This window comes from Sapajus apella, unplaced genomic scaffold (genome assembly GCF_009761245.1).
Source record: "Sapajus apella isolate SASKATOON/1434 unplaced genomic scaffold, GSC_monkey_1.0 scaffold17, whole genome shotgun sequence".
NCBI classification, from domain to species: domain Eukaryota; kingdom Metazoa; phylum Chordata; class Mammalia; order Primates; family Cebidae; genus Sapajus; species Sapajus apella.
Window position 1 is genome coordinate 5,731,799 of NW_022436957.1, and position 27,268 is coordinate 5,759,066.

General features: G+C 47.8%; 1 protein-coding gene across 7 annotated transcripts in view; it reads left to right on the forward strand.

The window, feature by feature from the left end:
• The window catches only part of SHROOM2 (shroom family member 2), a 159,633-nt gene that overhangs the window by 126,879 nt on the left and 5,486 nt on the right, over positions 1-27,268 (forward strand). For all 7 annotated transcript variants that reach the window (XM_032285877.1, XM_032285880.1, XM_032285878.1 and 4 more), the window contains 3 exons: positions 14,042-14,737; positions 19,311-19,862; positions 21,371-21,542. In XM_032285877.1, the coding sequence (XP_032141768.1) occupies positions 14,042-14,737; positions 19,311-19,862; positions 21,371-21,542 (1,420 nt within the window). The remainder of the gene's footprint in view (positions 1-14,041; positions 14,738-19,310; positions 19,863-21,370; positions 21,543-27,268) is intronic.

The following is a 27,268-nucleotide window of genomic DNA, read 5'->3' on the forward strand; positions in this document are numbered from 1 at the left end:
GAACCACCAGGCATGCACAGGTAGGGCAGGGCATCTCAGTTCACTGCAACTCATCAGAGAGTACATCTCAACTCACTACAACTCGTCAGACGGTATATCTCAACTCACTACAACCCATCAGACAGACATCTCAAATTACTACAACCCATCAGACAGACATCTCAAATCACTACAGCTCATCAGGTAGTATATCTCAACTCACTACAACTCATCAGAGAGTACATCTCAACTCACTACAACTCATCAGAGAGTGCATCTCAACTTACAACTCATCAGACATCTCAAATCACTGCAACTGATCACACAACTCACTACAACTCATCAGACAATCTCAACTCACTACAGCTCATCAGACAGTATATCTCACCTCATTACAACTCATCAGAGTACATTTCAAATCCCTACAACTCATCAGACGGACATCTCAACTCACTACAACCCATCAGACAGACAACTCACTACAACCCATCACACAGTACATTTCAACTCACTACAAGTCATCAGACAGTACCTTTCAATGCACTGAGTTTTTTGGTCTATAATACCCTGATAGAGTTGTGGAGGTGAAAAGAATACAGGTGAAAGTGTTGGGTAATATGAACACCTCCTAGATCCATCCTAGATGTCTAGAAATTCACACACACATTTATGGCTCAGAAGAGCATGTAGATATAGGGAACAGGTGTAAGGTGAACCCAAATTCATACATTGCTTGTTACCTCTGCCCAGACCTTAGTAGCTTTAAGCTTTTGTCAATAATAGATCATACCTAATAAGTATTATACAACCCAGATGCCTCTAAAACTATTATTGACGTGAATGAAAAAGTCTGCCACAATAAGATAGTATTTATCAGAGAGATTCAGATATGATTTTTTTCTCTTTTAATCTAAAGGAATATAGTAATAAAAAAAAAGTCAGCTAATGTACTATAAGCCATTGCTGGGAATCTTGGCATGAAATCCAGCTAGGGTACCAATTGTGTCCATATCAAATTTTTAGAAGCAGATACCTTGATGTGTTTATGAGTTTTATTTCTGGTCTGCCGCATCCTCCTAAAAATTCCCTTTGTATACATTGAAAACAAAAAGCCAGCCAGAGAATCAATAAGATCACGTGATCATTACAGCATAAAGAGTAGAATAATAGTGTTAGTTACCTTGCTGCATAACAAATCATTCACCAATTTGGTGGCTTGAACACCACTAAACATTTATTATCTCATATACTTTCTGAGGGTTAGGGAGGAGATTAGCTAGGTGATTGTGGCTCAGCATCTCCTGAGATTGCAGTCAACATGTGCCAGGACAGCCGTCTTCCAAAGGCTTGCTTGGAGCTAGAGGATCTGCTTCCAAGAGGGCACCCATATGTCTGTTGGCAGGAGGCCTCAATTCCTCCCCACATAGATCTCCCTATAGGGCTGCTTGAGTGTCCTCACAACATGGTGGCTGGCTTCCCCCCTGTGAGTTATCCTCAGGAGAGAGGAAGGAAGAAGTTGCAATGCCTGTGTGATCTGGTCTCAGAAGTCACACATTGGCACTTCTGCCATACATTTTTTTAATCAATTTATTGAGGTATGATTGACATATAAAAGGCTATACATATTTAATGCATATGCTTTGATGAATTAGGAGATAGGTATCTATATGCCTGTGAAATAATCACCACAATCAGTGCCTTAAATGGATCCATCACCTCTAAAACTTTCCTACCACCCTATCAACCCTCTTTTTTGTTGTTGTGGTTAATAAGATCTACCCTCTTAGCAAATTTTTAAATGTACAATACAGAATTATTAACTAGAGATGCTGTGCTGTGCAGTAGGTTCCTGGGACTGATTCATCTTGTGTAATTGAAACTTTGTGCCCTCTGACCGACACCTCCCTATTTCTCCTTCCCCCATCCCCTGGAAACCACCATTCATTCTATTTGAATGTTTAAAATTTTTCACGTAAGTGTGACCATGTAGTATTCTCCTTCTGCATCTGGCTTGTTTCACTTAGCATAATGTCCCATAGGCTCATCCATGTTGTCATAAATGGCAAAATTTCTCTCCTTTTTGTCTTTTTATTCCACTATATGCACACACATTTTATTCACTCATCTGTCAATGTCTGCTTAGGTGGCTCCGTGTCTTGGCTGTTGTGAATAGTGAACTAATAGTGAACTATTCACAATAGTTCATGCTGCAGTGAACATAGGAATTCTGCCATATTTTGCTTGTTCAAAAGGAGTCAGAGTCCAGCCTACTTCTAACAAGCTCCACTTGTTTGAAGGAAGGAGTTTCAAAGGAATTATTGGGACTTGTTTGTTTGTTTGTTTGTTTGTTTGTTTGTTTAAAGATAAGGTCTCTCTCTGTTGCCCAGGCTGGCATGCAATGACACAATCATAGCTCACTGCGTTGTTGAGCTCGTGGATTCAAGTGATCCTCCTGCCTCAGCTTTTTGAGTAGCTGGGACTACAGGTGCATACCACCACATTTGGCTAATTTTTTTTTTTTTTTTTAATTTCTTTTGGTACCAGATCTTGCTGTGTTGCCCAGGCTGGTCTCAAACCCCTAGCCTCAAGCAACCCTCTGGCCTAGGAATCCCAAGTTGCTGGGACTCCCGGCATGAGCCACTGTGCCTGGCTGGTTTTGATAACTACTTTATACACCTCGTGATCAAAACAGTAAGTTCCAGAAAGCTCCTTTGTGCTCTTTCCAGTGAAACCCTGCCCCGCAACCATCCCTCCCTGATGGGTGACTCTAGTGAGTGTTGACTCTTGTTGAGCTTCATGTAAACTGGACCCTGCTTGTATGTTCTTTGGCAGCTGACCCTTCATTCAGGGTCATGCTCCTGGGACCCATTCTCATTGTGGTGTGTCTGTAGTTTTTCTAAATTACTGGCTAGTGTTCCCTTCTGTAAATACAGCACCACTGGTTGATTCACTCACCAGCAAATGGGCAGTGTTTGGCCAGCATGAATGAGGGCTTCTGTTGTTTCTCTTGGGTGAGAGAGTTGTTTCTCTGGGAGTGGCGGACTGGTTGGGGTCACAGGGCAGGTGTGTGAGAGTCTCCTTCCTCACACAGTTTCACTAGGACCCAGAGGCCATGGTCTTTTCTCTCGTGTGATGGGCTTGAGACTTTCTAGAGTTGAGTTCATGTAGCTGTCCTCAGCTTTTGATAAGGGACATGTGTGTTCCAATAACACTTCATTTATAAAACCAGGAGACAGTGGAGAGTTGGCCCTTGGTTTCTAGCTTGCAAACTCCTGGTCTAGAAGATGAGACAAATATTAATTTTTAAAACCCACGTGTGTATAATTGCTCATTTTGAAAGCACTGTGAAGAGAACACTAAGGAAGAGGAATGGGGACACTTTTTACATGTGTGTGTGGGGAGTCTGATGAATTTGTCAAACCTATGATTTTATAACTTCTCTGGCCTCTTTTTAGTTGCTACTAGGAGCAGTGGTCCATATGTGAACCAGTGTGGAGTTCCACAAGCTGCCTTTTCAAATCATTACAGTTAGCAGAGATGAACTGGCCCAGGGTTCAAAAAGCCTTTCTGGCTGGAGGAATGTGGATCAGTCCCTCCAGGCCTGGAAGAGGGCTGGCAAGTGGAAGGGGGGAGTGGGAGGTGCACTCCATCTTACCATTTTCACAGATGAGAGTAATGTCATTTGACGGGTATGCCAAGCCAGTGATGACAACTTCAGGAATAGCTTTGAATATCTAAATGACGTGGGTAGGAAAATCGGAAATTAGGAGTTTGGGAGGGGAGTTCCTGTAAAGCAGAGGTTCCCGGGGCTGGCTCAATATCCACTTTGCCTGGAGGGCTTTCCCTGAAACACAGATTTGCAGGCACGCCAGCCCTTACTGTTTTCCACCTCTGCCCAGGCCTGGCCTTCCTATCAAGGAAGGAGAGCCCAGCAACCAGGGCTCACATTCTGGAACCAAGAGTGAGGCTCTCCAGGCACGGGGACAATAGAGGCCTGGAACAGATCCCCAAAATGTGTGTGCTGAAGGCATACTCAGGGTCTGATACTTTAGGGGCCATCGCACATTTTAATCTCCAGATCTAGGCAGGTTCTGTTACTGGGCACTAACCCTCGAGAAATCAGTGCCTGTAACTAAGATTTGGATCATCTGTGCTTTGGATTTCTCTTAGTCTTCTCTGGTTCCTCCCCTTCTTAACCACAAGTGATTTATCAGCCTCTCTAATTGAACTTCATTACTTTTTGCCATCCAAGTCCCTGCAAGCACAAATAAAACCCAAGGGAAGCAGCAGACCTTTTTATCCGTCTGTGAAGACACTAAAGAAGTACAGTTCACCTTTTGTAAAGTATCTGTTCATATCCTTTGCCCACAAACATATGAAAAAATGCTCATCATCACTTGTCATCAGAGAAATGCAAATCAAAACAACATTGAGATACCATCTCACACCAGTTAGAATGGCTATCATTAAAAAATCTGGAGACAACAGATGCTGGAGAGGATGTGGAGAAATCGGAACACTTTTACACTGTTGGTGGGAGTGTAAATTAGTTCAACCATTGTGGAAGACAGTGTGGCGATTCCTCAAGGACCTAGAAATAGAAATTCCATTTGACCCAGCAATCCCATTACTGGGTATATATCCAAAGGATTATAAATCATTCTACTATAAGGACACGTGCACACGAATGTTCATTTTTGCACTGCTTACAATAGGAAAGACCTGGAACCAACCCAAATGCCCATCGATGATAGACTGGACAGGGAAAATGTGGCACATATACACCATGGAATATTATGCAGACATCAAAAACGATGAGTTTGTGTGCTTTGTAGGGACATGGATGAACCTGGAAACCATCATTCTCAGCAAACTGACAGAAGAGCAGAAGATCAAACACTGCACGTTCTCACTCATAGGCGGGCGTTGAACAATGAGAACACATGGACACAGGGAGGGGAGCATTACACACTGGGGTCAGTTGGGGGGAAATAGGGGAGGGACGGTGGGGGGTGGGGAGCTGGGGAGAGATAGCAAGGGGAGAGATGCCAGATGTAGGTGATGGGGAGGAAGGCAGCACATCACACTGCCACGTGTGTACCTATGCAACAATCTTGCATGTTCTTCACATGTACCCCAAAACCTAAAATGCAATAAAATAAAAAAATAAATAAAATAAAAAAAGAAGTACAGTTCACCTGGCTTTCTAAACTAATTGCTTTCCCCAAATGGCATTAGAATCCTGGAATACAGGGAGCAGCTTCAGCAGAGACGTGGCAGTAGAGAAATGACTGACTTAAGGATGGTCCAGGGCTGGTGTCCTCCCTGAAGATAGTTCCACAGGACACAAAAGTTGCAGCAGAGCTTGTGAGAACAACTGTGTCCTTTGTCATCACTAGCTGGTCTGTTCATTGGGCAACTGTTGTTTTTATGACTGAAAGCTGGGCATGCAAAGGTTAGCCGAACAGCCTCTAGCCTGCTGGTACTGGAAGTCTGGGAAGTCCTATGGTAAATTGATATTTTTGTTGTTTGTTTTTTAGAGACAGGATCTCACTCTGTCACCCAGGCTGGAGTGCAGTGGCATGATCATAGCTCACTGCAGCCTCCATCTCCTGGGCTCAAGCAATCCTCCCACTTCAGCCTCCTGAGTAGCTGGGACTAAAAGTGCACACCACCATGCCTGGCTGATTTTTCCATTTTTTTATGGAAATAGGGTCTTGCTCTGTTGTCCAGCTGGCCTCAAACTCCTTGTCTCAGGCAATTGGCCTGCCTTGGCCTCCGTTAAGTGTTGAGATTACAGGCACGAGCCACCATGTCCAGGCTTTTTTTGTTTGTTGTTAGAGACAGGGTCTCCCTCTGTCACCCAGGCTGGAGTGCAGTGGTGTATTCATGGCCCACTGCAACCTTGAACTCCCAGAGTCAAGCATTCCTCTCTCCTCAGCCTCCTGAGTAGCTATAGGCATGCACCACTATACCTGGTTAATTTTTTTTTTTTTTAATTTTAATTTTTGTAGAGACTGGGTCTTGTTATGTTGCTCAGAGTAGTCTTGAATTCCTCCCAGCTTGGCCTCCCAAAGCACTGGGATTATAGGTGTGAGCCACTGTGCTCAGCCTGGTAAATTGGTATGTCTAAGGAAAGAATGGTTAGTCCTATTGTTCCCAGGTGTTGAAACTTCAAAATGTTTCTAATACATCTCTGCATTGGTTGGTTGGTTGGTCGGTTGGTTGCTTGGTTGGTTTCTTGCCTCTGTTGGGCTCCATCACCGTCCCCAGTGTCTCCTTTTTCTACCTCATCTGGCCTTTATGGGGTGCTATGTTGACAGAAGAGCTTTTCACCTGTGCCTCCTCAAGGGTATGTGTCTGTAAGAGCTGCCCAGGGCCTGGGAAGGACAGTGGAAACACCACGGACTCATTCCTGAGACTTGTGCTCAGGATGACGTGGTGTGCAAGCTCTCAGCTGCTTGATCCACATTCTGAGGCCTGGTTCTTCCGTATGCAGACACCTGCCTGACAGCATCTGATATACCTCACCAGGCTGAAGGGCAGACCAGCTACCTGTGATTCCTGATAAAAATGCTGTGCTTGACAGAATCACTTCTATTTATGCCCACAACCAATGGAGGAGTTTCTAAATGATAACCTCAAGCTGTCAGCGTTGAGCTTGAGTTCATGTTTGAGTTACCAGGCGTTCCACATTCCGTGCTCATGGAAACCTGGATCTGTTTGGAAGCAGCAATGCTGGGTCCTATCCCAGTTGTCCCATGAGATAATTGTGCTCTGTGCACACAGCTCTGGTCCCAGATCCTGGCTTTGTAGTATACACTCTCAAGAAGGACTCTTGGGCCACCACAGATACTGCCCTATCCATTGCTATTCTTGATGGTATGCTGGGGCGTAATATGTGTGTATATGGCATAAGTTAGCCTTTTGGTAAATGAATAGGTAAATGAAAGGAGGAAACACCTCAATGTCATCCATGGGAAGTGTGTTCACTCTGTCTCTTAATTGTCAAAATGAGGCAGTGCCATTGCCCAGAGCTCTTTTGGCACCTTTTATACCCCTCACCAGCTGGCTTGGTCTGCTGCAGGGGTGCCTTTCCCATCTCATTGGCTGGGTGTGTTGTGTTGTGTTGTGCTTTGGGAAGAAGGTTGTATGGTGCTGGTGTCACAGAGGCCTTTGTCCAGGTCTGCTCCGTCACAGACTGACCCTTTGGTCTTACATGCTCAGCGGGTGCCTGGCTCATAGGAAGCTCACACAACTCCTTCTCCCACACCAGGGCCTTTATCTGCTGCTAGCTCACCCCATCTAATGCAACATAGCCTGCGATCAGCTTGTACAGGAGAGGCAGCTTTCTGGGGCGTAGTTGCCTGTCTAACATCACATAGCTGGCACGTGATGGATCCCGATTGGATGTGTCTGCCCGGGGAAACCTCAAGTCACAGGCAGCTAGAACAGCTTGAGCATCCCTAATCAGAAGGCCTGAAATCTTAAATGCTCCAAAGTTCAAAACTTTTTGAGCACTGACATGATGCCAGAAGTGAAAAATTCCACAGCTGATCTCATGGGACGGGTCGCAGTGAGAATGCAGGTGGAGATAGTGCAAGCTGCTGGTGCCTGACAGCTGAGGCAGGTGTTCTGGTGACATTGCTGTGCTGCTTCCTTACCCTGGACACTTTCCTCTCTCACTGTATTGATGGTATGTGGCGCTTTTCACTGTCAAGTGCTTATGTATGAGTAAGTGTAGGAAAATTATTGCTTGTTGTCAGCGTATAAACTCAGAGTCCAGAATGATGGTGATGCCAAACAGCCAGATGGCGCACATGCGTGCGGAGAGACTGACGCTTTCGCTTTACAATGGTTCGGTGGATACAAACTTTGTTTTGTGCACAAAATTATTAAGCATAATGTATAAAATTACCTTCACGCTATATGTATATATAAAGTGTATATGAAACAAAATTAATTTCAGGTTTAGACTTGAGTCCCACCCCCAAGATGTCTCATTATGTATGTGTAAATTCCAAAGTCCAAAAACGTCTGAAATTCGAAACACTTCTGGCCCCAAGCATTTTGGAAGAGAGATGTTTAATCTGTACTTTACAAAGAACTCAGACACTAGAGTTCATCGACGGCAACATTTCAGCAGCACCTATGTTGTGTGGCTGAAAATCAGAATGCATCCCTATCCCATCATTGATACCAAAAGTAGTTACGAGGCCTGCGGCAGTGGCTCATGCCTATAATCCCAGCACTTTGGGAGGCCAAGGCAAAAGGATCACTTGAGCCCAGAAGTTTGAGGCCAGCCTGGGCAACATGGTAAACCCCATCTCTACAAAACAATTAAAAAATTAGCCAGTCTATACTGGCGTACACCTGTGGTCCCAGTGCCTCAGAAGACTAAGGCAGGAGGATCACTTGAACCTGGGAGGTTGAGGCTATAGTGACTGTCGATCACACCACTGCACTCCAGCCTGGATAACAGAGCAAGACCCTGTCTCTGTCTCCCCCCCACACCCCCAAAAAAGAAAAAAATAGGTGAAGAGGACTCTGTGGTGTGTGTTCCTTAAGTCATCTGCAAGATTCACAAATTTTCTCATCCTCCTTGTTAAAGATAATTGTTAACCCTATTCAGAAAACAGTGGTGAATTATTGATTACAGAGCAGTTCAAAACTGTTTAATTGTGTTGGGAACATTCATACACAAGGTTCTTTCATGTAGAACTTAACCGTGGTGTCTTATCCAGCTTAGCTTTAATGCAACTTCTCCCCTTTTAAAATTCTACACAAAAAGTGAAAGTGATTGAAAGCAACAAGTGCATTTACATCGTGTTCAAGTGAAGGCATAACATAATGCATGTAATAAACATTTGCCTGCAAGGCCCTGAAGGAAATAGCCCAGCTCCCTGGCCTCTGTAGAGGTGCTTTCAGCCCAGAGAGGAGCACGGAGGCAGGTGAGCAATGGGATGATTGGAGAGAGTCCCCTTGCTGAGGCGTGACCTGGAGGTGGGGTGCTGTCAGGGCAGGACTGGCAGGGCTCAGGGCCATGCGAGAAGGAGCCAGCCATGCCGAGAGCTGTGGGGAGGTGGGAGCAGCACAGGGAGACTCAGAGAAATGGGTCCAGTGTCTTCAGGGAGCTCATCATGGACAGATGGAATGTGGAGATGAAACTGCCACCTCTCATAGGTGGAAACCTTGCATTCAGACATGGGGCTGGATGTCTCAGCAGAAGCAAAAATGGAGTAATGCTAACAGGATCTCTAGAGCGATTTTTTCTTAGCAGTGGTTTCAGTCCTGTCATAGCACGTTGGGTGACTGAGTACATTGACGGTGGCCCTTCCTGCAGGTTTGTCCCCTTCAGATTAGTTCTGTTTGGCTTTGAGGTGCTGTTTTGCAGCCTCACCCTTCGTCTCCTTCAGCGGCAGGCAGCCTAAGGAGAATGGCAGGGCCACGGGTTCCATGTCACAGGTTTCTGAAATCTCTGCTGCTTGGAGCCTGGTGACCCTGTCCCCTCTGGGAACTGTGCAAGCAGCTGTCTCCTTGGGAACATGGCATTAGCATGTTTTGCATGAGAATGAACACCAACCAATGCTGAATATCAATTGGATCCTAGAGTGCAGCTGCCTTTTAAATGTTCCTTTGTGTGGCCGAACTTCCTGCTCCAGTGGATTCCTGGAGCTGGCGTGAAGACACAGAGTCCTTAAGTCATCTTAGTAGTATCTTGCTTGCACTATCTCTGGATCTTGCTGTCATCATTTATTTTATCCTTAGAAGTATGGCAAAGAGAAATACATACATATATACAGAGATGCATGTCTGCACACAGACACAACACAGACACACGTACCTACACATGCTTACAACATACACAACCTGGGCACACACCTACAACATACATCTCCACAGAGACACAACACAGGCACACATACCCCCCCACACGACATACAACACAGGTACACACATACAACACACATGGACACAGACATGCATCTACACACATGCACAACTCAGGTGTACACATGCAACACACATCTACACAGAGACACACATGTGCATTCAGACACAAGCCAGACTCACACATGCATCTGCACATGCAAACAACCCAGGCATATACATACAACATGCATCTACACAGAGATACACATCTACACACATACACAGCCTAGGCACACATACAGTATATGTACTTATATACTGACAGACATTTATACACATACAACATGCATCTGCACACATACAACATAGACACAGGCAACATCTACATGTAGACCTGTGCACCAGCACAACATAGACAAATCACACACACAATCTACAGAGCCGCCTCTTGGAACCAGTTACAAACCAAAGTTGGAGTATGACCCCAGCAGAGTCCCGAATTCCCATTTTTGGTCCTTTTCTTTGTTTGTGTTGGTGACCCTGATTTCCCAGATTCTTTTCAACTAGGACAATAAAAACCAATTAGTGATTTTATAACTTGACTTTGCAAGGTGGGGGTGGGGGACAAACTTGGTCCAGACGTCGTGGTGCTGCTGCAGGTCTGAATAAAGTGCAGCGTTAGGACAGAGTGCCATGCGTTGTGCTTCTGGTGTGGGAAGTGATGATGCAGCACACACCACTCCCCTGAGAACAGAGCACCCCGCTTCTGTAGGACGGCCCTCTAGGAAGACGGGACGGAGCCTCTGGGTGCCGTCTGACCAGGAAAGAAGCCAAAAGCCAGCCTGCCACCTGGTTTCTCAGTGGTCTTTTGCTCCATGTCATTGTTCACTTTTCACAGGGGCTTTGCTCCCTGAAGGGAAGTTCTCTTTTGTTTCTAGGTGGACCTCGGAGCACTGCTGCAGAAGGCGCTTTGCAAATAACATTCCTTTTTAATTAGTGGGTGACCAAAGGCACTTGGATTTTAGTAATAAATCATAGTTCATTTAATTCTGTTTCTATGATGTGGTGGTGTGATATGGTTCGGCTCTGTCCCCACCCAAATCTCAACTTGAATTGTATCTCTGAGAATTCCCACGTGTTGTGGGAGGGGCCCAGGGGGAGGTAATTGAATCATGGGAGCTGGTCTTTCCTATGCTAGTCTCATGAGACCGAATAAGTCTCATGAGATCTGATGGGTTTATCGGGGGTTTCCACTTTTGCTACCTCCGTTTTCTCTTGCCACCGCCATGTAAGAAGTGCCTTTTGCCTCCTATCATGATTCTGAGGCCTCCCCAGCCATGTAGAACTGTAAGTCCAATTGAACCTCATTTTGTTCCCAGTTTGGGGTATGTCTTTATTAATAGCGTGAAAATGAACTAATACATGGCACTTCAGGAATTTTAAAAGGGAAAAAAAGTTCAAGTGTACCTCAACTCTTTGAAATGAAATGAATTATTGAATATTGAAACATTGAGGCTGGGCACAGTGGCTCACACCTGTAATCCTAGCACTTGGGAGGCCAAGGCAGGTGGATCCCACGAGTCCAGGAGTTTGAGACCAGCCTGGGCAACATGGCGAAACCCCATCTCTACAACAATACAAAAAGTAGCTGGGTGTGGTGATGCATACCTGTGGTCCCAGCTACTAGGGAGATTGACGTGGGAGGATCACCTGCCCAGGAGGTGGAAGCTGCAGTGGGCCCAGATTGTGCAGTCCAGCCTGGGCAACAGAGCAAGACCCAGTCTCAAAGATAAATTAATTAATAAATAATTAATATTGAAATGAAATGGAATATTGAATACTGAGCCATTGAATATTGAAATGCAATGTAGGGGAGACATCTGACCTATGAGAGTACTTCTCAGAATGCAAGTCAATTTGACAGCATTTTAATGATGTCATTCCGTATTTTGTAACCAGGAAGATGTATTGTTCTCTAACCCATACATAGTAGCTGTGTTCAAGTTTTGTTTTGTTTTGTTTTGTTTTGTTTTTAAACAGAGTCTCACTTTGTTACCCAGGCTGGAGTGCAGTGGTGCGATCTCAGCTCACTGCAGCCTCCATCTCGCAGGTTCAAGTCATTCTTCTGTCTCAGCCTCCCAAGTAGCTGGGGTTACAGGCACACACCACCATGCCCAGCTAATTTTTGTATTTTTAGTAGAGACAGGGTTTTACCATGTTGGCCAGGCTGATCTCGAACTCCTGACCTCAAGTGATCCGCCCACCTCAGCCTCCCAGAGTGCTGGGATTACAGATATGAGCCACCGCATTTAGCCGTTCAAGTTCTTTTGATAACACTTCAAGTTAGGAGTTTGTTAGGATCTGCTCGGTGCACGTGAGAACTTCAGTGTCCTTGAGTTGGGTTGCTGTTGTCTGTAGCTCTGAGGTTGAGCTGTTTGGTTACAGCTTGTTTTGTAAGCCTGTGCTGTGTCTTCAACAAGACTTGAACTCTTCTGTCCTCTTCCAGACCTTGAGGACTTGAGCTTCTGGCTTTGGAGTAATGGCGCCCAGCCCTCCCCATGCTCCCAGTAGCTCAGGTTGGAGCGCACGTGGCCACAGCCTCCTTACAGCAGGGAAGGGAGGGCATTGGGTAGTCATTAAACCCAGGGGGACTTTTCCTGAGGACACAGCAACATGACAGCCATGGGGTACTTGATTTGCTGTGTGCAGTCTGGGTGGGCTGGGGCGTCTCTGAGGCCCAGACCACCAGGTGACACATCCACATTGTTCCAAGACATGAGTTCAGAGGCAGTGCAGCCCCTGGTCCTGGAACAAGGCTCTATGTAGGCACTGGGTGCCGGGAGGAAGAGGATCATCTCTTCTGCTTCACACTTAGACCGCTTGCTGCCCTTGTTCAGATCTCCTTTAAGAGCTCAAAGGTCATCTTCTAATGAGGGTAGCTCCTTCCCTGAAGCAGAGGCTCGTTTCTTACTCTGTTGGGTCAGAAAGAGCCATGTGCCAGCAAAGCCGTGCTGAGCTGATTCATTGACAGTTGATAGCCCATGAGATTTTGCTATAGCATGGATAAACACACATGTGAGGCCTGCCTGTGTGTGCTGCAGGCATGCTTATGCATGTATGTACATATAAACATGTATATGTGATATGGGATAGTAATGGGAAGATCCACGAGTCATGGCCACTTCTGAAAGAAATAACCTTTCTTGGGTGCAGTGGCTCATGCCTATAATCCCAGCACTTTGTGAGGCCAACGCAGGTGGATGGCTTGAAGGCAGGAGTTCAAGACCAGCCTGGCCAACATGGCAAAACCCCATCTCTACTAAAAATACAAAAATTGGTCTAGTGTGGTGATGTGCACCTGCAGTTGCAGCTACTTGGGAGGCAGGCAAGAGGATCACTTGAGCCCAGGAGTTTGAGACCAGCCTGGTCAACACAGTGAGACCCCATCTCTACCAACATTTTAAAAGTCAGCCAGGTATGGTGGAGGGCACCTGTAGTCTCAGCTACTTGGGAAGCTGAGGTGGCAGGATTTCTCAAGCCTAGGAGTTTGAGGCTGCAGCACACTGTGATCACACCACGGCACTCCAGCCTGGGTGACAGAGCGAGACCCCAACTCTTAAAAAGAACCATTGTTGATCTTATTTTTCATAATACAGTACTGATTTTCAAGGTTTTATTGAAGAATTGGTTTGCGACTCATCTTAGAAAGATTTACCTCTTTGTATATGGCAAATTTCCATAAGCCACATAAAAATACTGTAACTTGAAATAAATATTTCTGAATATAGCCATATGTGAGCATTTTCACATTCATGTTTCTAAAATTTTTCTTCATTTATTTCTGCAGAAACAAATGCTCTGTGTGTGTGTGTGTGTGTGTGTGTGTGTGTGTGTGTGTGTGTGTGAGAGAGAGAGAGAGAGAGAGAGAGAGAGAGAGATGTGTGCGCCTGTGTCTTGAATGCTTCATGTTCTCTTGTGGGACATGCCAGTCAACAGCCTCATGTTGTCTGAGATGTATCAGAACTCCCCAGCTTGCACAGGAGTTGCGGTAGAGACAGATGTGGGAATGTGCATATGGATTTCACTCCTGAAAGTGGCTTAAGGGGATTGTGAAGATCCAGGTCCAGTACCTTGTGGCAGGAAGGTGTTATTGGAATTGCTGGTTGATTCGTACTTGTTCTTCCTCTAGACAAGCAGGTGCCCGGTGTCGGGAAGGCAGCCCAGGATCACAGCGGCACCCACCAAGTCAGAGCGCACCGAACCCACCCGCATTTTCTGAACTATCTCACTCCCAGGGAGCCCCAGAGCTGCCCCAGGAGGTCCGGGGACGAGCAGGAACCCTACCTCGAGATTATAGATACTCAGAGGAGAGCACCCCAGCAAACTTGGGACCCCGAGCCCAGAGCCCCAGCTTGCCCCTGCACGCTCGGGGACAGGACTCGTGGCCAGTGAGCTCAGCACTGCTCACCAAGAGGCCAGCCCCACAGAGGCCACCACCACCCAAGTGTGAGCCCAGGAGGTACAGGGCCACAGATAGCGCACCTGCCGACGTTCCCCTGGCTGTCCCCAGCAGGCCCTTCCCAACGCCATCCCCTGCGTCCCTGGACGTGTGTGTGGCCCACCTGTCCCTCTCCCACAGCCCCTCTGTGTTCAGCAGTACCCAGCCCCAGGACACCCCGAAGGCCACTGCCTGTGAGCGTGGCAGCCAGCATGTGAGCGGAGACACATCCCGTCCTCTGCCAGAAGCACTGCTCTCTCCCAAGCAGCAGCACCTGCGCCTGCAGACAGCCACCATGGAGACCTCACGCTCCCCCTCACCCCAGTTTGCCCCCCAGAAGTTGACGGACAAACCTCCCCTGCTTATCCAGGATGAGGATTCGACCAGGTACTGTCCTGCGACGTGGCCACTTGTGGTGTTCCCTCCCCATGAGGCTCCTTCCATGGGATGTGGGTTCACAGTGGGTCTTTCTGGGGGATCACCTGGGCACCTTGCTTTGGCTCAAGGCATTGGACTTAAAGTTAGTCCTGGGGAATAATTGTGTGGAAGAAAGTGCAGCTTCAGTGCTGGTTGGATTTTTATCTCAGTGGTGGGCTGCTGTTTCCTGCAGGGAATGGCGGGAGATGTGAAGTAGGTGGTCCATCATCCCCTTCTTCCAATCCAGATGCATTTTTATCTACGTTACCCACAGGCATCTGCAGGTTAGAGGTGCATTTTTATGCGTTGTTGTTTTAATGCAGTCAGTATTTGTGATTGGAATTGAGTTTAACCTAAGCATGTGACCTTTAGGTGAAATTGGTATTTTTTATGGTGTCCAGTGTTTTCTTACTCCTTTTCTTCCAGATTTTTTTTAATGTTAGAAAGCTCAGCTGGTATATACCTTTTGTTAAAGCAGAAGAATACTCAATCACATTTCATGGTGCTATCATCAGGAATTCAGGCATGGAATTACTGCGTCCATTGAGATGTTGATGGAAGTCAGTCAGGGGCTTGACCTTTCAAGAGCTGGGCCCAGCATTGTGGCTCACGCCTATAATCCCAGCACTTTGAGAGGTCAAGGCAAGTGGATTGCTTGAACCCAAGGAGTTCAAGGTTCAGCCTGAGCAACATGGCAAAACCCTGTCTCTACTAAAACTACAAAATATTAGCCAGGCGTGGTGGTGCACACCTATAGTCACAGCTTCCCAGGGAGGAGGCTGAAGTGGGAGGATCACCTGAGCCTGGGAGGTCCAGGCTGCAGTTAGCCATGATGATACCACCGCACTCCAGCCTGGGTGACAAAGTGAGACCCTGTGCAAAAAAGTGCTGGCTGTTTAGTTTTCTTCCCATGCAAACACCACCTCCTTGAGTGCCTTGAAGGACTGAGAAATGGAAGGGGAGAATTTCCGCCTTGATCTCTAGAGCAATGGCTCTCAACCTGGGAGGTGGAGGACGATTTTGGCCCCCAGGGGACATTGGGCAATGTCTGGAGACAGTTTTTGTCATCCTAAGTGGGATGGGGGTGGGGGTGCTCTCAGCATCTAGTAGTGGAGCCCAAGGAGTCTGCTCAGCATCTGCAGTGCAAGGACGTCCCCCACAGAGCATTGTCTGACCGCAGATGCCAGCTGCTCTTAGGCTGGGAACCCTGCTATAGAGCCGCATGCTGGGCACAGGACCCACTGTCGCTTGTGCTATGTAAATGTGAGCCAAAGAAAACCCAGTCAGCCGGGTATGGTGGCTCACACCTATAATCCCAGCGCTTTGGGAGACCAAGGCGGGCAGATCATGACATCAGGAGATCGAGACCACCCTGGCCAACATGGTGAAACCCTGTCTCTACTAAAAATACAAAAATTAGCTGGGCATGGTGGTGCATGCCTGTAGTCCCAGCTACTCGGGAGGCTGAGACAGGAGAATCACTTGAACCCGGGAGGCAGAGGTTGCAGTGAGCCGAGTTCACGCCACTGCACTCCAGCCTGGCAACAAACTGAGACTCCTGTTAAAAAGGAGGGAGGGAGGAAGGAAACCAAGTCAATGAATGCAAGTCCTCAGTCAGATAACAGGTATTCTCGCCGCAGAAAGTTCTCTGGGACCTCACTGCTCTAGAGTCTCAAGTCATTTTTTTTCTTAGCTTCTAAACAACTCGGCAGAGAAAGCATATGACTGATACTGATCCTGTATCTCCAGCTGTGGCATTGTAACCACAGCTTTATCTGTGGGCCAAAACTGGGCTTTGCATCATTTAAAACATATCTGGAGATCACTCAACTATCCTTTCAATTGGTAACATTGTAAGGTTCTGAAAGGAAATGTCTTACTCCTTTCAGGCTGCTGTAATAAGATCTCATGGACTGCACTGCTCATTAACAGGAGAAATTTGTGTCTCACAGCTGTGGAGGCTGGGAGTTCAAGATTAAGGCATGGCAGATTTGGTGTCTGGTGAAGAGCCATTCCTGTCTCAGATGGCTGCTTCTTGCTGTGTGTTCACATGGCAGAAGAGGCAGAGGGGCTCCCTGGGATCCCTTTTCTAAGAACACTCATCCCCTTCATGAGGCTCCCCCATCATGACCTCAGCAGCTCCTTAAGGCCCCACCTCCTAACACCATCACCTTGGGTGTTAGATTTCAACATACTACTTTTGAGGATTATGTTGAAATCTACATATTGATTTGGTTGATTAATTGATTGAGACAGAGTCTTGCTCTATCACCCAGGCTGGAGTGCAGTGGTGTGATCTGGGCTCACTGTAATCTCCGCTACCCATGTTCAAGTGATTCTCCTGCCTCAGCCTCCCGAGTAACTGGGACTACAGGCCTGCACCACCACACCCAGCTAATTTTTCTATCTTTAGTAGAGACAGGGTTTCGCCATGTTGGTCAGTCTGGTCTCGAACTCCTGACCTCAGGTGATCCACCCGCCTAACCTCCCAAAGTCCTGGGATTACAGGCATTAGCCACTGTGCCTGTCCTCTTTCCCAGTATTTTAAAACCTGTGAAGGGAGATTTGTTAATGTTGTTTAATTTTTTTTATTGGTCACATCAAATTTCTGCACACTTTCACATCAGCACAGCAGCACAGGCTGATGTGAAAGTCAGTACCAGTCGAGCAGGGCTTCTGGAATGATTAGGGAGTACAGAGGCTTCTGCGTTTGCTGCTGCTTGGACTAGGTGGCTGGGTTTTCCTTCTCCATTTATTATTATTTTAACAGAGAGGTGGAGGTCTCACTATGTTACCTGGGCTGGTCTCAAACTCCTGGGCTCAAACAGTCCTCCCACCTGAGCCTCCCACAGTGCTGGGATTCCAGGCGTGAGCCACTGCACCTGGCTGGGGTTTTCCTTCATAAGTTTGACCTACCTAAGCAATATTTTTCACATTTAGACTTTGTAAATTTTCTTCATAAGGAAGCAGTTGTGAGGACTGTCTGAGTCCCTAGATAAATCACGTAAGATGTTAATGGACCCTACTGGAGAGAGGGAGGAAAATACACAATTCATCTCAGCCTGAGCACCACTCCCTTGTGGATAAAGAGCCTCCTGCATTCCCAGTCACCAGTGAAAGAGAGAAAAATAGCATTACATTTAGAGCATCATGGCTGCCCTCGTGCTGTGGAAAATTGAGCTCATTTGTGTAATGTTGTAGGAGCAGTTTTGGGTTGACTTCATTAGAAACACATCCTAATTTGGGGTTGTGGAGTTTGGCCTGTTCCTTTTTGCTTCCCTCCTGACCACCGGCAGATGGGGTTGCTTCTCCAGTGCTCTGAAAAGCTCTTGACAGCCCTGGTTAGTGTGGTCCAGCCTGGTGCCACTGAGAGCAGCCAGTGCGGGGCTGCCCCATATGCGGGACCATGGCATTGCCGGGCTTGTTCCTCTTGTTCACTTTCCCCCAGCCCTCCAGGGGTGCTTTAGGTGCCTCTCTAGCCCTTTCACCCAGAAACTTTTTTTTTTTTTTTTTTTTTTTTTTTTTTTTTTTTGAGATGGAGTCTTGCTCTGTTGCCCAGGCTGGAGTGCAGTGATACAATCTCAGCTCACTGCAACTTCTGCCTCCCAGGTTCAAGTGATTCTCATGCTTCGGCCTCCTGAGTAGCCAGGATTACAGGTGCACACCACCACACCCAGCTAATTTTTGTATTTTTAGTAGAGACAGGGTTTCGCCATGTTGGCCAGGCTGGTCTCGATCTCCTGACCTCAAGTGACCCACCCATCTCAGCCTCCCAAAGTGCTGGGATTACAGACCACCACACCTGGCTGAAACTTTAAAAAAAAAAGCAAATCTGTACCCTTTGGGACTGACTTAGAGTAATACAGAACTGATGATTCCCTGCTTACCATGAGAGCCTATCTCACTGGTGTGCAAATGTGTGCAGGGCTAGTTTGAAGCACAGGGGGGTGGGGAGGGTACCAGGACAGTGTGGGGTGGGCTGTCCTGCACATGGCAAGGGAGCTTCTCCCAAGTGGGGCATTGGGGGCTCTGGCCCGACTCCAAGCACAGCCCCTCTGGAGAGCAGCTCTCCCCAGGCCCTGAGAACCATAGGGGAGCCCACAGGCCTGTACCAACCTAAGGACTGATGGGAATCCTGGAAAATGCCCATCCACTGCAGAATTCCCCTGCAAAAGGACATTTAACTGAACAGGGCTTGTTAAAGTTTGCATTATCATTGGAAGAATGACAAGTGGTATTAAACAGTCCTCACAGCCCTCTGCAAACCCCTGGAATGCCTCGGGGATGACATTGGCAGTTTGAGATGGAAAGGATGCTGGGGTCAGGAGGCAGAGGTAGGAGTCAGAGGGAGCTTCTTGAGGCCTCTGCCTCATCCAGGATGTGGGATCATGGAGACTCCTTCGAGTCAGGTGGCTGGCTAGCACCTTCGAGTCAGATTCCTGGCTCATGCCTTTGAGTCAGGTTCCCATCTGGAGGGGATGTGTCAATCAGGGTCTGTGGCTAGAGCATGCTTTGTGATTTCAGCAGACGGTTCTTCTTCCAGAATTGAGCGGGTGATAGACAACAACACCACAGTGAAGATGGTGCCCATCAAGATTGTGCACTCAGAGAGCCAGCCAGAGAAGGAAAGCCGCCAGAGCCTGGCGCACCCCGCTGAGCCTCCCGCCCTGCCCCGCGGGCTGGAGAAAGACCAGATCAAGACGCTGAGCACATCCGAGCAGTTCTACTCTCGCTTCTGCCTGTACACACGGCAGGGCACTGAGCCCGAGGCCCCACACAGGGCCCAGCCGGCCAAGCCCCAGCCCCCAAGCACCCAGGCGCCCCCTGAGAAAGACCGCTGCGCCTCCCCTCCAGGGCTCAGCTACATGAAGGCCAAAGAGAAGACTGAGGAAGACCTGAAGTCGGAGGAGCTGGCCAGGGAGATCGTGGGGAAAGATAAGTCCCTGGCCGACATCCTGGATCCCAGTGTGAAGATAAAAACCACCATGGACTTGATGGAAGGCATTTTCCCCAAAGACGAGCACCTCCTGGAAGAAGCCCAGCAGCGGAGGAAGCTGCTCCCCAAAATCCCCTCTCCTAGAAGCACAGAGGAGAGGTGAGTAGACGTGGCCTCCCAGCTTGGGGTTGACTCTGCCTGGTATCTCTTAGGCTTGTAAAGGGAAAGGGAGCATGTCTGTTTCTCGGTTTTCATGCTTGCCTTTGGGGAAGACAGATTTTCATAAGGGCCCCTTGATGTTTAGCACTTTTTGGCTTTTTTGTTAGCCTCCTGGAAGAGAAATGGAGGGTTAACAGCCCCATCCCAGCGTATGATGACTTTGGGCCTGACATGAAAATATGAAAATACACACTGCAGGCCAGCAGGATTTCTGACAATGCCCACAGGTCTACTTTCTCATAAGACATCTGTTCTCAGTGAGGGTCGTTGTCTGCCCTGGGGGACAGTTGACAATGTCTCTGTGGGGAGGGGTGCCCTGGGCATCTGGTGGGTGGAGTCCAGGGGTGCTGCTCAACATCCTACAGAGCACAGGAGGCCCCACCACAGAGAATCATCCAGCTCCCATGCATCCCTAGTGCCAGCATGAGAATGAGGGCTTAGGTGGAATATATGTGTTTCTTTATGAAAAATTTTTTTTTAATTTATTTGAAATTTTTTTACATCTGCATTTTAAAAAGTATTGCAATTTGGCCAGGCACAGTGGTGCACACCTATAATCCCAGCACTTTGGGAGACCAAGGTAGGCAGATCATTCAAACCCATGAATTCAATACCAGCCTGGGCAACATGGCAAAGCCCTGTCTCTACAAAAAAAAAATACAAAACATTAGCCAGGCATGGTGGCAGACACCTGTAGTCCCAGCTACTCGAGAGGCTGAGGTGAAAGAATCACTTGAGCCCAGGAGTTGGAGGCTGCAGTGAGCTATGATGGCACCACTGCACTCCAGTGAGGGCGACAGAGCAAGACCCATCTCTTGAAATAGAAATGAAAAAAATTGTGACAAATTACACCTGCCTGACGAATATATTTTAATTGGTTTTGTAAATAGCACTTTTGGTGTATATCCTTAAGCCACTTGACCACAAAGGCATGCGTGGTAGCATCTTCCCTGCTGCTGACATGTGTTCTGCCAGCACAGCATCATTCATGGGTAGGAAGGTGGAGTGAGCATGACACGCAGCCAAGGAGGAGCAGCTGGACCAAGTGGACCCAGGCAGGACGGCGCTGACAGGGCTGCTGGGAGGAAGGGAGAGGGTTGATGTTTGTAGATAGCGTCACACATGTCCTTGTCCTCATGGACCCAGGCTCTGGGCAGAGGTCATCTGTGCTCTCACCTCTATGGTGAAGATTTTTAGGCATTCCTGCTTATTTGAGTTTTTGCCTTTTTAAAAAACTGTTTCACACACTTAACGAGTGTCCATTTGGCAAGGTTGATTGTTTTCAGTTTTAACTTTATCACCTGTTTTTCCCCCTTTGCTGTCTCATCTTCTTGGCTGATGTCCTTTTGTGAGCACCAGCATTGATTTGTCACAACCCAGGGGGTGGGGCAGAAGGGCTGTTCGCATGCACAGTCCCAGCTCATTGAAGTTCCCACACCTCTTCCCAGGAAAGAGGAGCCCTGTGTGCCTGCGGCTGTGTCCCTGGCCACCAATTCCACCTACTACAGCACATCGGCCCCCAAGGCGGAACTGCTGATCAAGATGAAGGACCTGCGGGAGCAGCAGGAGCGCGAAGAGGATTCAGGGAGCGACTTGGACCATGACCTGTCGGTGAAGAAGGTAGGAGAGCCCATTCCAAATGACAGCATGTGCGTGTCTAGGCAGGGAGAGGCATCCAGACCACACCATCCTACCCCGGCCCAGACCGTGCACCATGTGTCTGAGATCGTTTGTGTTCGGCTTTCACTCAGGACAGTGGAATTTGAGGCGATACTAGTAAGCCCTCTGTGCTTAGTTCTGTGTTCTAACCTTGAGCCATTCCACAAACGTCTCTTTGCTGTTTCTAATAGGATCCAATGTCAAATTAGTTTAAATAGTCACCATTCTCTTTCATTTTATTTTATTTATTTATTTTTGAGACAGGGTCTTGCTCTGTTATGCAGGCTGGAGTGCAGTGGTGCGATCACGGCTCACTACACCTTTGACCTCCTGGCCTCAAGTGATCCTCCTACCTCAGTTAAAGGAAAATTATTTTCATATTAGAAAGTGGTAATTTTTATTTGAGATAGACTCTCCCTCTGTCACCCAGGCTGGAGTGCAGTGGCACAATCTCAGCTCACTACAACCTCCACCTCCTGGGTTCCAGTGACTCTCCTGCCTCAGCCTCCCGAGTAGTTGGGATTACAGGTACCTGCCACCATGCCTGGCTAAGGTTTGTATTTTTAGTAGAGATGGGGTTTCACCATGTTGGCCAGGCTGGTCTCGAACTCCTGACCTCAAGTGATCCACCCACCTTGGCCTCCCAAAGTGCTGATATTACAGGCATGAGCCACTGCTCCCAGACTAGAAGGTGATAACTTTTTGGTTCAAGGTATTATAAAGGGAATGAAAATTAAGGGTTTGGGTCTTGGGACTTTTACGGGCCCTCCCTCTGGTACAGGGTACCATTCGCTTCATTCTGGTTGCACATTCCTCTTTTAAAAAACAAAGAATCCAAAATGTGTTGAATTTTTTCACACAGAACCAAGAAAATCATACCATGGGGACCGTTTGAATTTAGGCCACACCGTAGATGTAGAGAAGTGCATTCTTTGCTCACATGCCTTTGTTTCTCATGATGCAATGAATTTCAGAAGTGGCATGGCATGCTTTGATCCTGCCACCCTCATCTGTGGGGCACTCTGTCCACCTGCTTTGGGAGGCTAGAGATGCTGGGCAGCCACCTCACCAGATGTCTGACTCCAGGACTGAATGAGTCGCTGTGGGCTGGAAGTCAGCCTGTACTTTGGTTCAGCAAGCGGGAGTTAGACACCTGCCCCAGAGGCACACACTGTAAATCCCAGTTCTCCATGGTGCTGGTGACTCAGCCGTCCCATTTTCCTGCTTGATTTGACAAGGCGGCCACTGCTCCATTACATTTTCTCCCTGCCTTCCTGCAGCCACACGCCCATGATGTCACACTTTCCAGCAACGCATGTGCAGGAGGAGGCGTGTTCAGGGAGGAAGCGAGCGCAGTGCAGGCAGGGACTTGGCAGGCCACCTGTTCTGTAGCTGCTTCAGGGGAAACCAGGAGACCCTAATTCCGCACACTTCCAACATTCCCAGGGGACCACAGTTGTCCCAGTCACAGCATTGCTGTGTGGTCACAGAGCTGAGAGCGAAATCAGGGGACCCTCTGTTTTAAGAGAAGACTAAGGACAGAGGGGAAAGAATGGAAGCCCCAGGCAGGAATGCAGCAGAGGACTCTGGTGGCTGGTAGAGAAGCATCACGCAGAGACGGCAAAATATGGTTTTATACTTGGGGTAGCTCAGAAGGACTCTGCCCAGAAAAGAGGGCACCATGTTGAGTTGTGGGGCTTCTTCATGAGAACCAGATAGCTGATTGGTTTCAGTTCAGAATCTTTAAGAAGTTTGGCTTTTCCCTGGAACCAGGAGGTGAGTACAGGGCCCAGACAGAAAAGACCTTGTTTCCTCCATAGAAGGGAACAAAAGGTGGCCTAGAGCTCGATCCCCCGAGCCCTGGCCCATCTTAGTGGAGGGGTGGGCCTCCCGAAAAGCCGTGCACTACAAGAAGTAGCAGATTGGCCTGCCAGACAGTACGGCCGCAGTGGTGAGTCCTTCAGCACCCTGGGTGGTGTGGACAGCCACTGATCTGTATGCTGTCCTGGGCCAGGTCTTATCTCAGAAATCTTTGAAAGCCAACAGCTGCTGTTTCTACAATGGCCCTTTAACAGAAGGGAAATGGTTTCAATAAAAATTTGCATATGACACGTAAAAGAACCAATAAAGAAACCTGGACTCCTTCCAGAGGGCCCAGTTTCAAATTAGCTCAGCCGAGGTAGATTTTGAGGGCATGTTCATCCACCGGTGTAAAATCTACATTTCCACAATTGCTGAAGAATAATGGCACTGAAAAATTCCTGAGCAGCTCTGGTGAGTATCCTTCTAGTCACAGTTACCTGCATTGCTTGCAGTATTCCTTCAGGCTAGCATTGGCATCAGACATGAATCTGGAAAGTTCTTCATGCCTGTTTCCTGTTTTGTGCTTTGCCCTCAAGTGATGAATATCTAAAATGTGGCCACATTCTCAGCTGTGAGATTCTCGATATAAACAGTCTCTCCAGATAGGTAATGAGTAGGAAAAGACGCAAACTGCTTTTCCTCTGCTCTCACGCCACGGCAACCAACACAGAAGACTTCGGTGACCACATGTGTGGGGGGTGTTTTCCACACACCCAGCGAGCAGCCACTTCTGCGGCAGACACCAGCTGGGTGGCCTCTGATTCAGTTCAGTTGCGACGTTGTCAAACCGGAGGTAGCGTCACATGCCACGGGTTGAGGGCTCAGTCCGTAAGACTGCACCCCCGCCACACACCAGTCACAGGTCCGAGTCTCAGGGACTTCTGACCAACCACCTTAAAGTTGGGGTTACCATGACCCCCTCTTTGGCTTCCATTAATTTGCTAGAGTGGCTCACAGAACTCAGGGAAACATTTACATTTATGATAAACGGTGTTACAAGGGATATGCATGAAGAGCTGTGTAGGGCGAGGTATGGGAAAAGGGGCATGGAAGAGCTTCCATGCCCTCCCTGTGTGCACCTCCCTCCAGGAAGCTCCATGTCCTCTGCCTTCCAGAAGTCCCCCAAGCTCCATCCTCTTGGGCCTTTTATGGAGTCTTCATTGCATAGGCCTGATTGAAATCTGTGTAGAAATGTGATTGGACAAGAAGGCTGTGATCCAATCCTAACGGACTGAGGAGAAAGCCCAAGGTCTGCCTGTTGAGATTCTTGTTGTCCTCTCTGTGTAACGTTCCTTCCTGCAGGTGAGCCGCAGGACCCTTCGGGAATACGGGGATCTTAAGACCGGCAGTCATTCAAGGGGGCAGAGGATTTCTTGATGGAAAGGTTGGGGAAGATTAGATCGTGGTTTGGGCAGGTCGAAGGGTGCAGGAGAAGGTCAGGGAGCGAGAGTCTGTTTTCTGAGGTGTAAAGCACCCTAACATTATAACAAGGGCTGCACGTGCGTGATGATCCAGGAACTGTGGACAAAGCCTAACGTAGGTGGATAAGTAGATCAATACCTGCATGTATATTGCATCACAGGTAAGTAAACAGACACACAGATATATAGATACAGAGGAAAAAAACAGAAAAGAAATGTAGACACATGTTTAAAATTGTAAGGGAAGAATATGTCTTGTCATTCTGAGCAGCTGGAACCTGACCGGAGAAGCCAAAGCAGTGTCTCCATTCCATGTGGTCTTTCTGGGAGAAAGCTGTGCTGGTGACTCAGCAGCGAGGGTGCATGCGTCCTGCGAAACTGCTTCCCACTTTAACCTGTAGGAGAGGCAGACGGGCTCAAAAACCCAAGGCAGACTGAACCTAGAGGAGGTGCTCCTCTGATAAGAGCTCATACCTTCACATTTCTGGGCCATTTTAGGGGGCTACACACGTTAGGTGGAGATTCTCTTTAAAAGCATCTGTGTGTTTCTGGGCCCAGTGGCTCACACCTGTAATCCTAGCACTTTGGGAGGCTGAGGCAGGAGGATCACTTGAGCCCAGGAGTTTGAGACCAGCCTGGGCAACATGGGGAGACCCCATCTCTACAAAAATAAAAAGTTTATCTGGGTGTGATGGTACATGCCTGTGGTCCCAGCTACTTGACAGGCTGAGGTGAGAGGATTGCTTGAGCCCAGAAGGTCACTGCAGTGAGTGGTGATCTTGCCACTACACTCCAGCCTAGGTGACAGAGCGAGACCCTGTGTCAAAAAATAAAAAATGAATAAATACATAAAAGCATCTATGTGAGGGAAAGACCTCACGCAATCAGGAAATAGGCTGCCTCATATCCGGCATGTGTTTCTCCTGCTGTGGGGTTGACTTTTCCTGCCGAATACTCATCCAGCTGATGATTTTACCCTTAGATTATGGAGTCAGGGCAGTTGCTCCTCATCCCGCAGCCCATTGTTGGTGAGAACTGATACCTCCTGGGCACTTACTAGATCTGAGCATTGGGCTAAGCGCTTTACACACCGCCGTCCCATTCACCTTCATGCCAGTCCCAGAGGTAAGGCTGTGACTCCTGTGCTGCTCTTGGGCACTCTGTCCTGCAGAGCTCAACTGAAACTTCGATCTATCATCTATCCAGGCCCAAGTGTGTGCCTCTCTGCTGAGCTCTGCAGACCAGATGGGATCAGAGTCTGTCAGCTTCCCCAGGGAAGGGATGACGGCACTGACGATTTCCGATGATCCACTTTGCGTGCAGTAATGTTGCTTGTTATGACAAAGTGAGCTTTCCTGTTTGTTTTGATCTGTGCACCTGAGTACTCTTCAGTGCCTGTCCTGCCATGCGCCCTCCAGAGCGTGTGCTGGCATCACAGCCCCAAGCAAACTGTAGTGGTAGTGGAGGTGACGCTGGTGTAGTCAATAGCATCTCAGGCGGGGAGAGTTCTTAAAAGGCAGCACATGGCGTTTGTCCTAACCCTTGCTTCCTTACAATTCACCCTGCTCAGGCAAACGCCCATGACACGTGCTGTGGATGGATTCAAAGGCAGAAGGACTACCATGGCCATGAGACAGGGTTCTTCCAGACAAGACTTACCTGTTGGACTCCTTAAAGCCACCCCTGTAATTTCTCTCAAATATGGCATTGGAGGAGGAGGACGATCTGTTTCTTTGTCACTCAGATCAAAGCGTATGTTGCCACCTCACTTCAGGATGGCAGCTGATTTAAAGGGTTCATACTTTTCACTTTTATTTTTGCTCTTTAAAAATTAATCATTTATAAATGGGGTGTGGTGATACCTGCCTATAATCCCAGCTACTCAGGGGGCTGAGGCAGGAGGATCACTTGAAGCCAGGGGTTTAAGGCTGTAGTGTACTATGATCATGTCTATGAGTAGCCAATGAGCTGTAGCTTGAGCAACATAGCAAGACCGCTTCTCTAAGCAAGCAAAAAGATATAACCATTTAGAAGGCTGGTGGGAAGGGGCATAGAGTGTTAGTGTCTAATAGTTAACATGGTTTCAGTTGGGGAAGATGCAAGAGTTCTAGAGACGGATGGCGGCGATGGGTGGACAGCAGCATGAACGCACCACACACCACAGAACTGTGCTCTGAAAAATAACTAAGATAGCAAGCTTTATGTTATATATATTTTACTACAATTTTGAAAACAGTCCCATCTATTTGCATTTTGGTCAAGTTGAAATCAGTAGGTTATAGTAAAAGATTGTCTTTTAAGTTCATTCGTATCCCTTTATTGGTCTTAAGTTTTAATTGCTAGGCCAGGTGTGGTGGCTCACGCCTGTAATCTCAGCACTTTGGGAGGCCAAGGTGGGCAGAT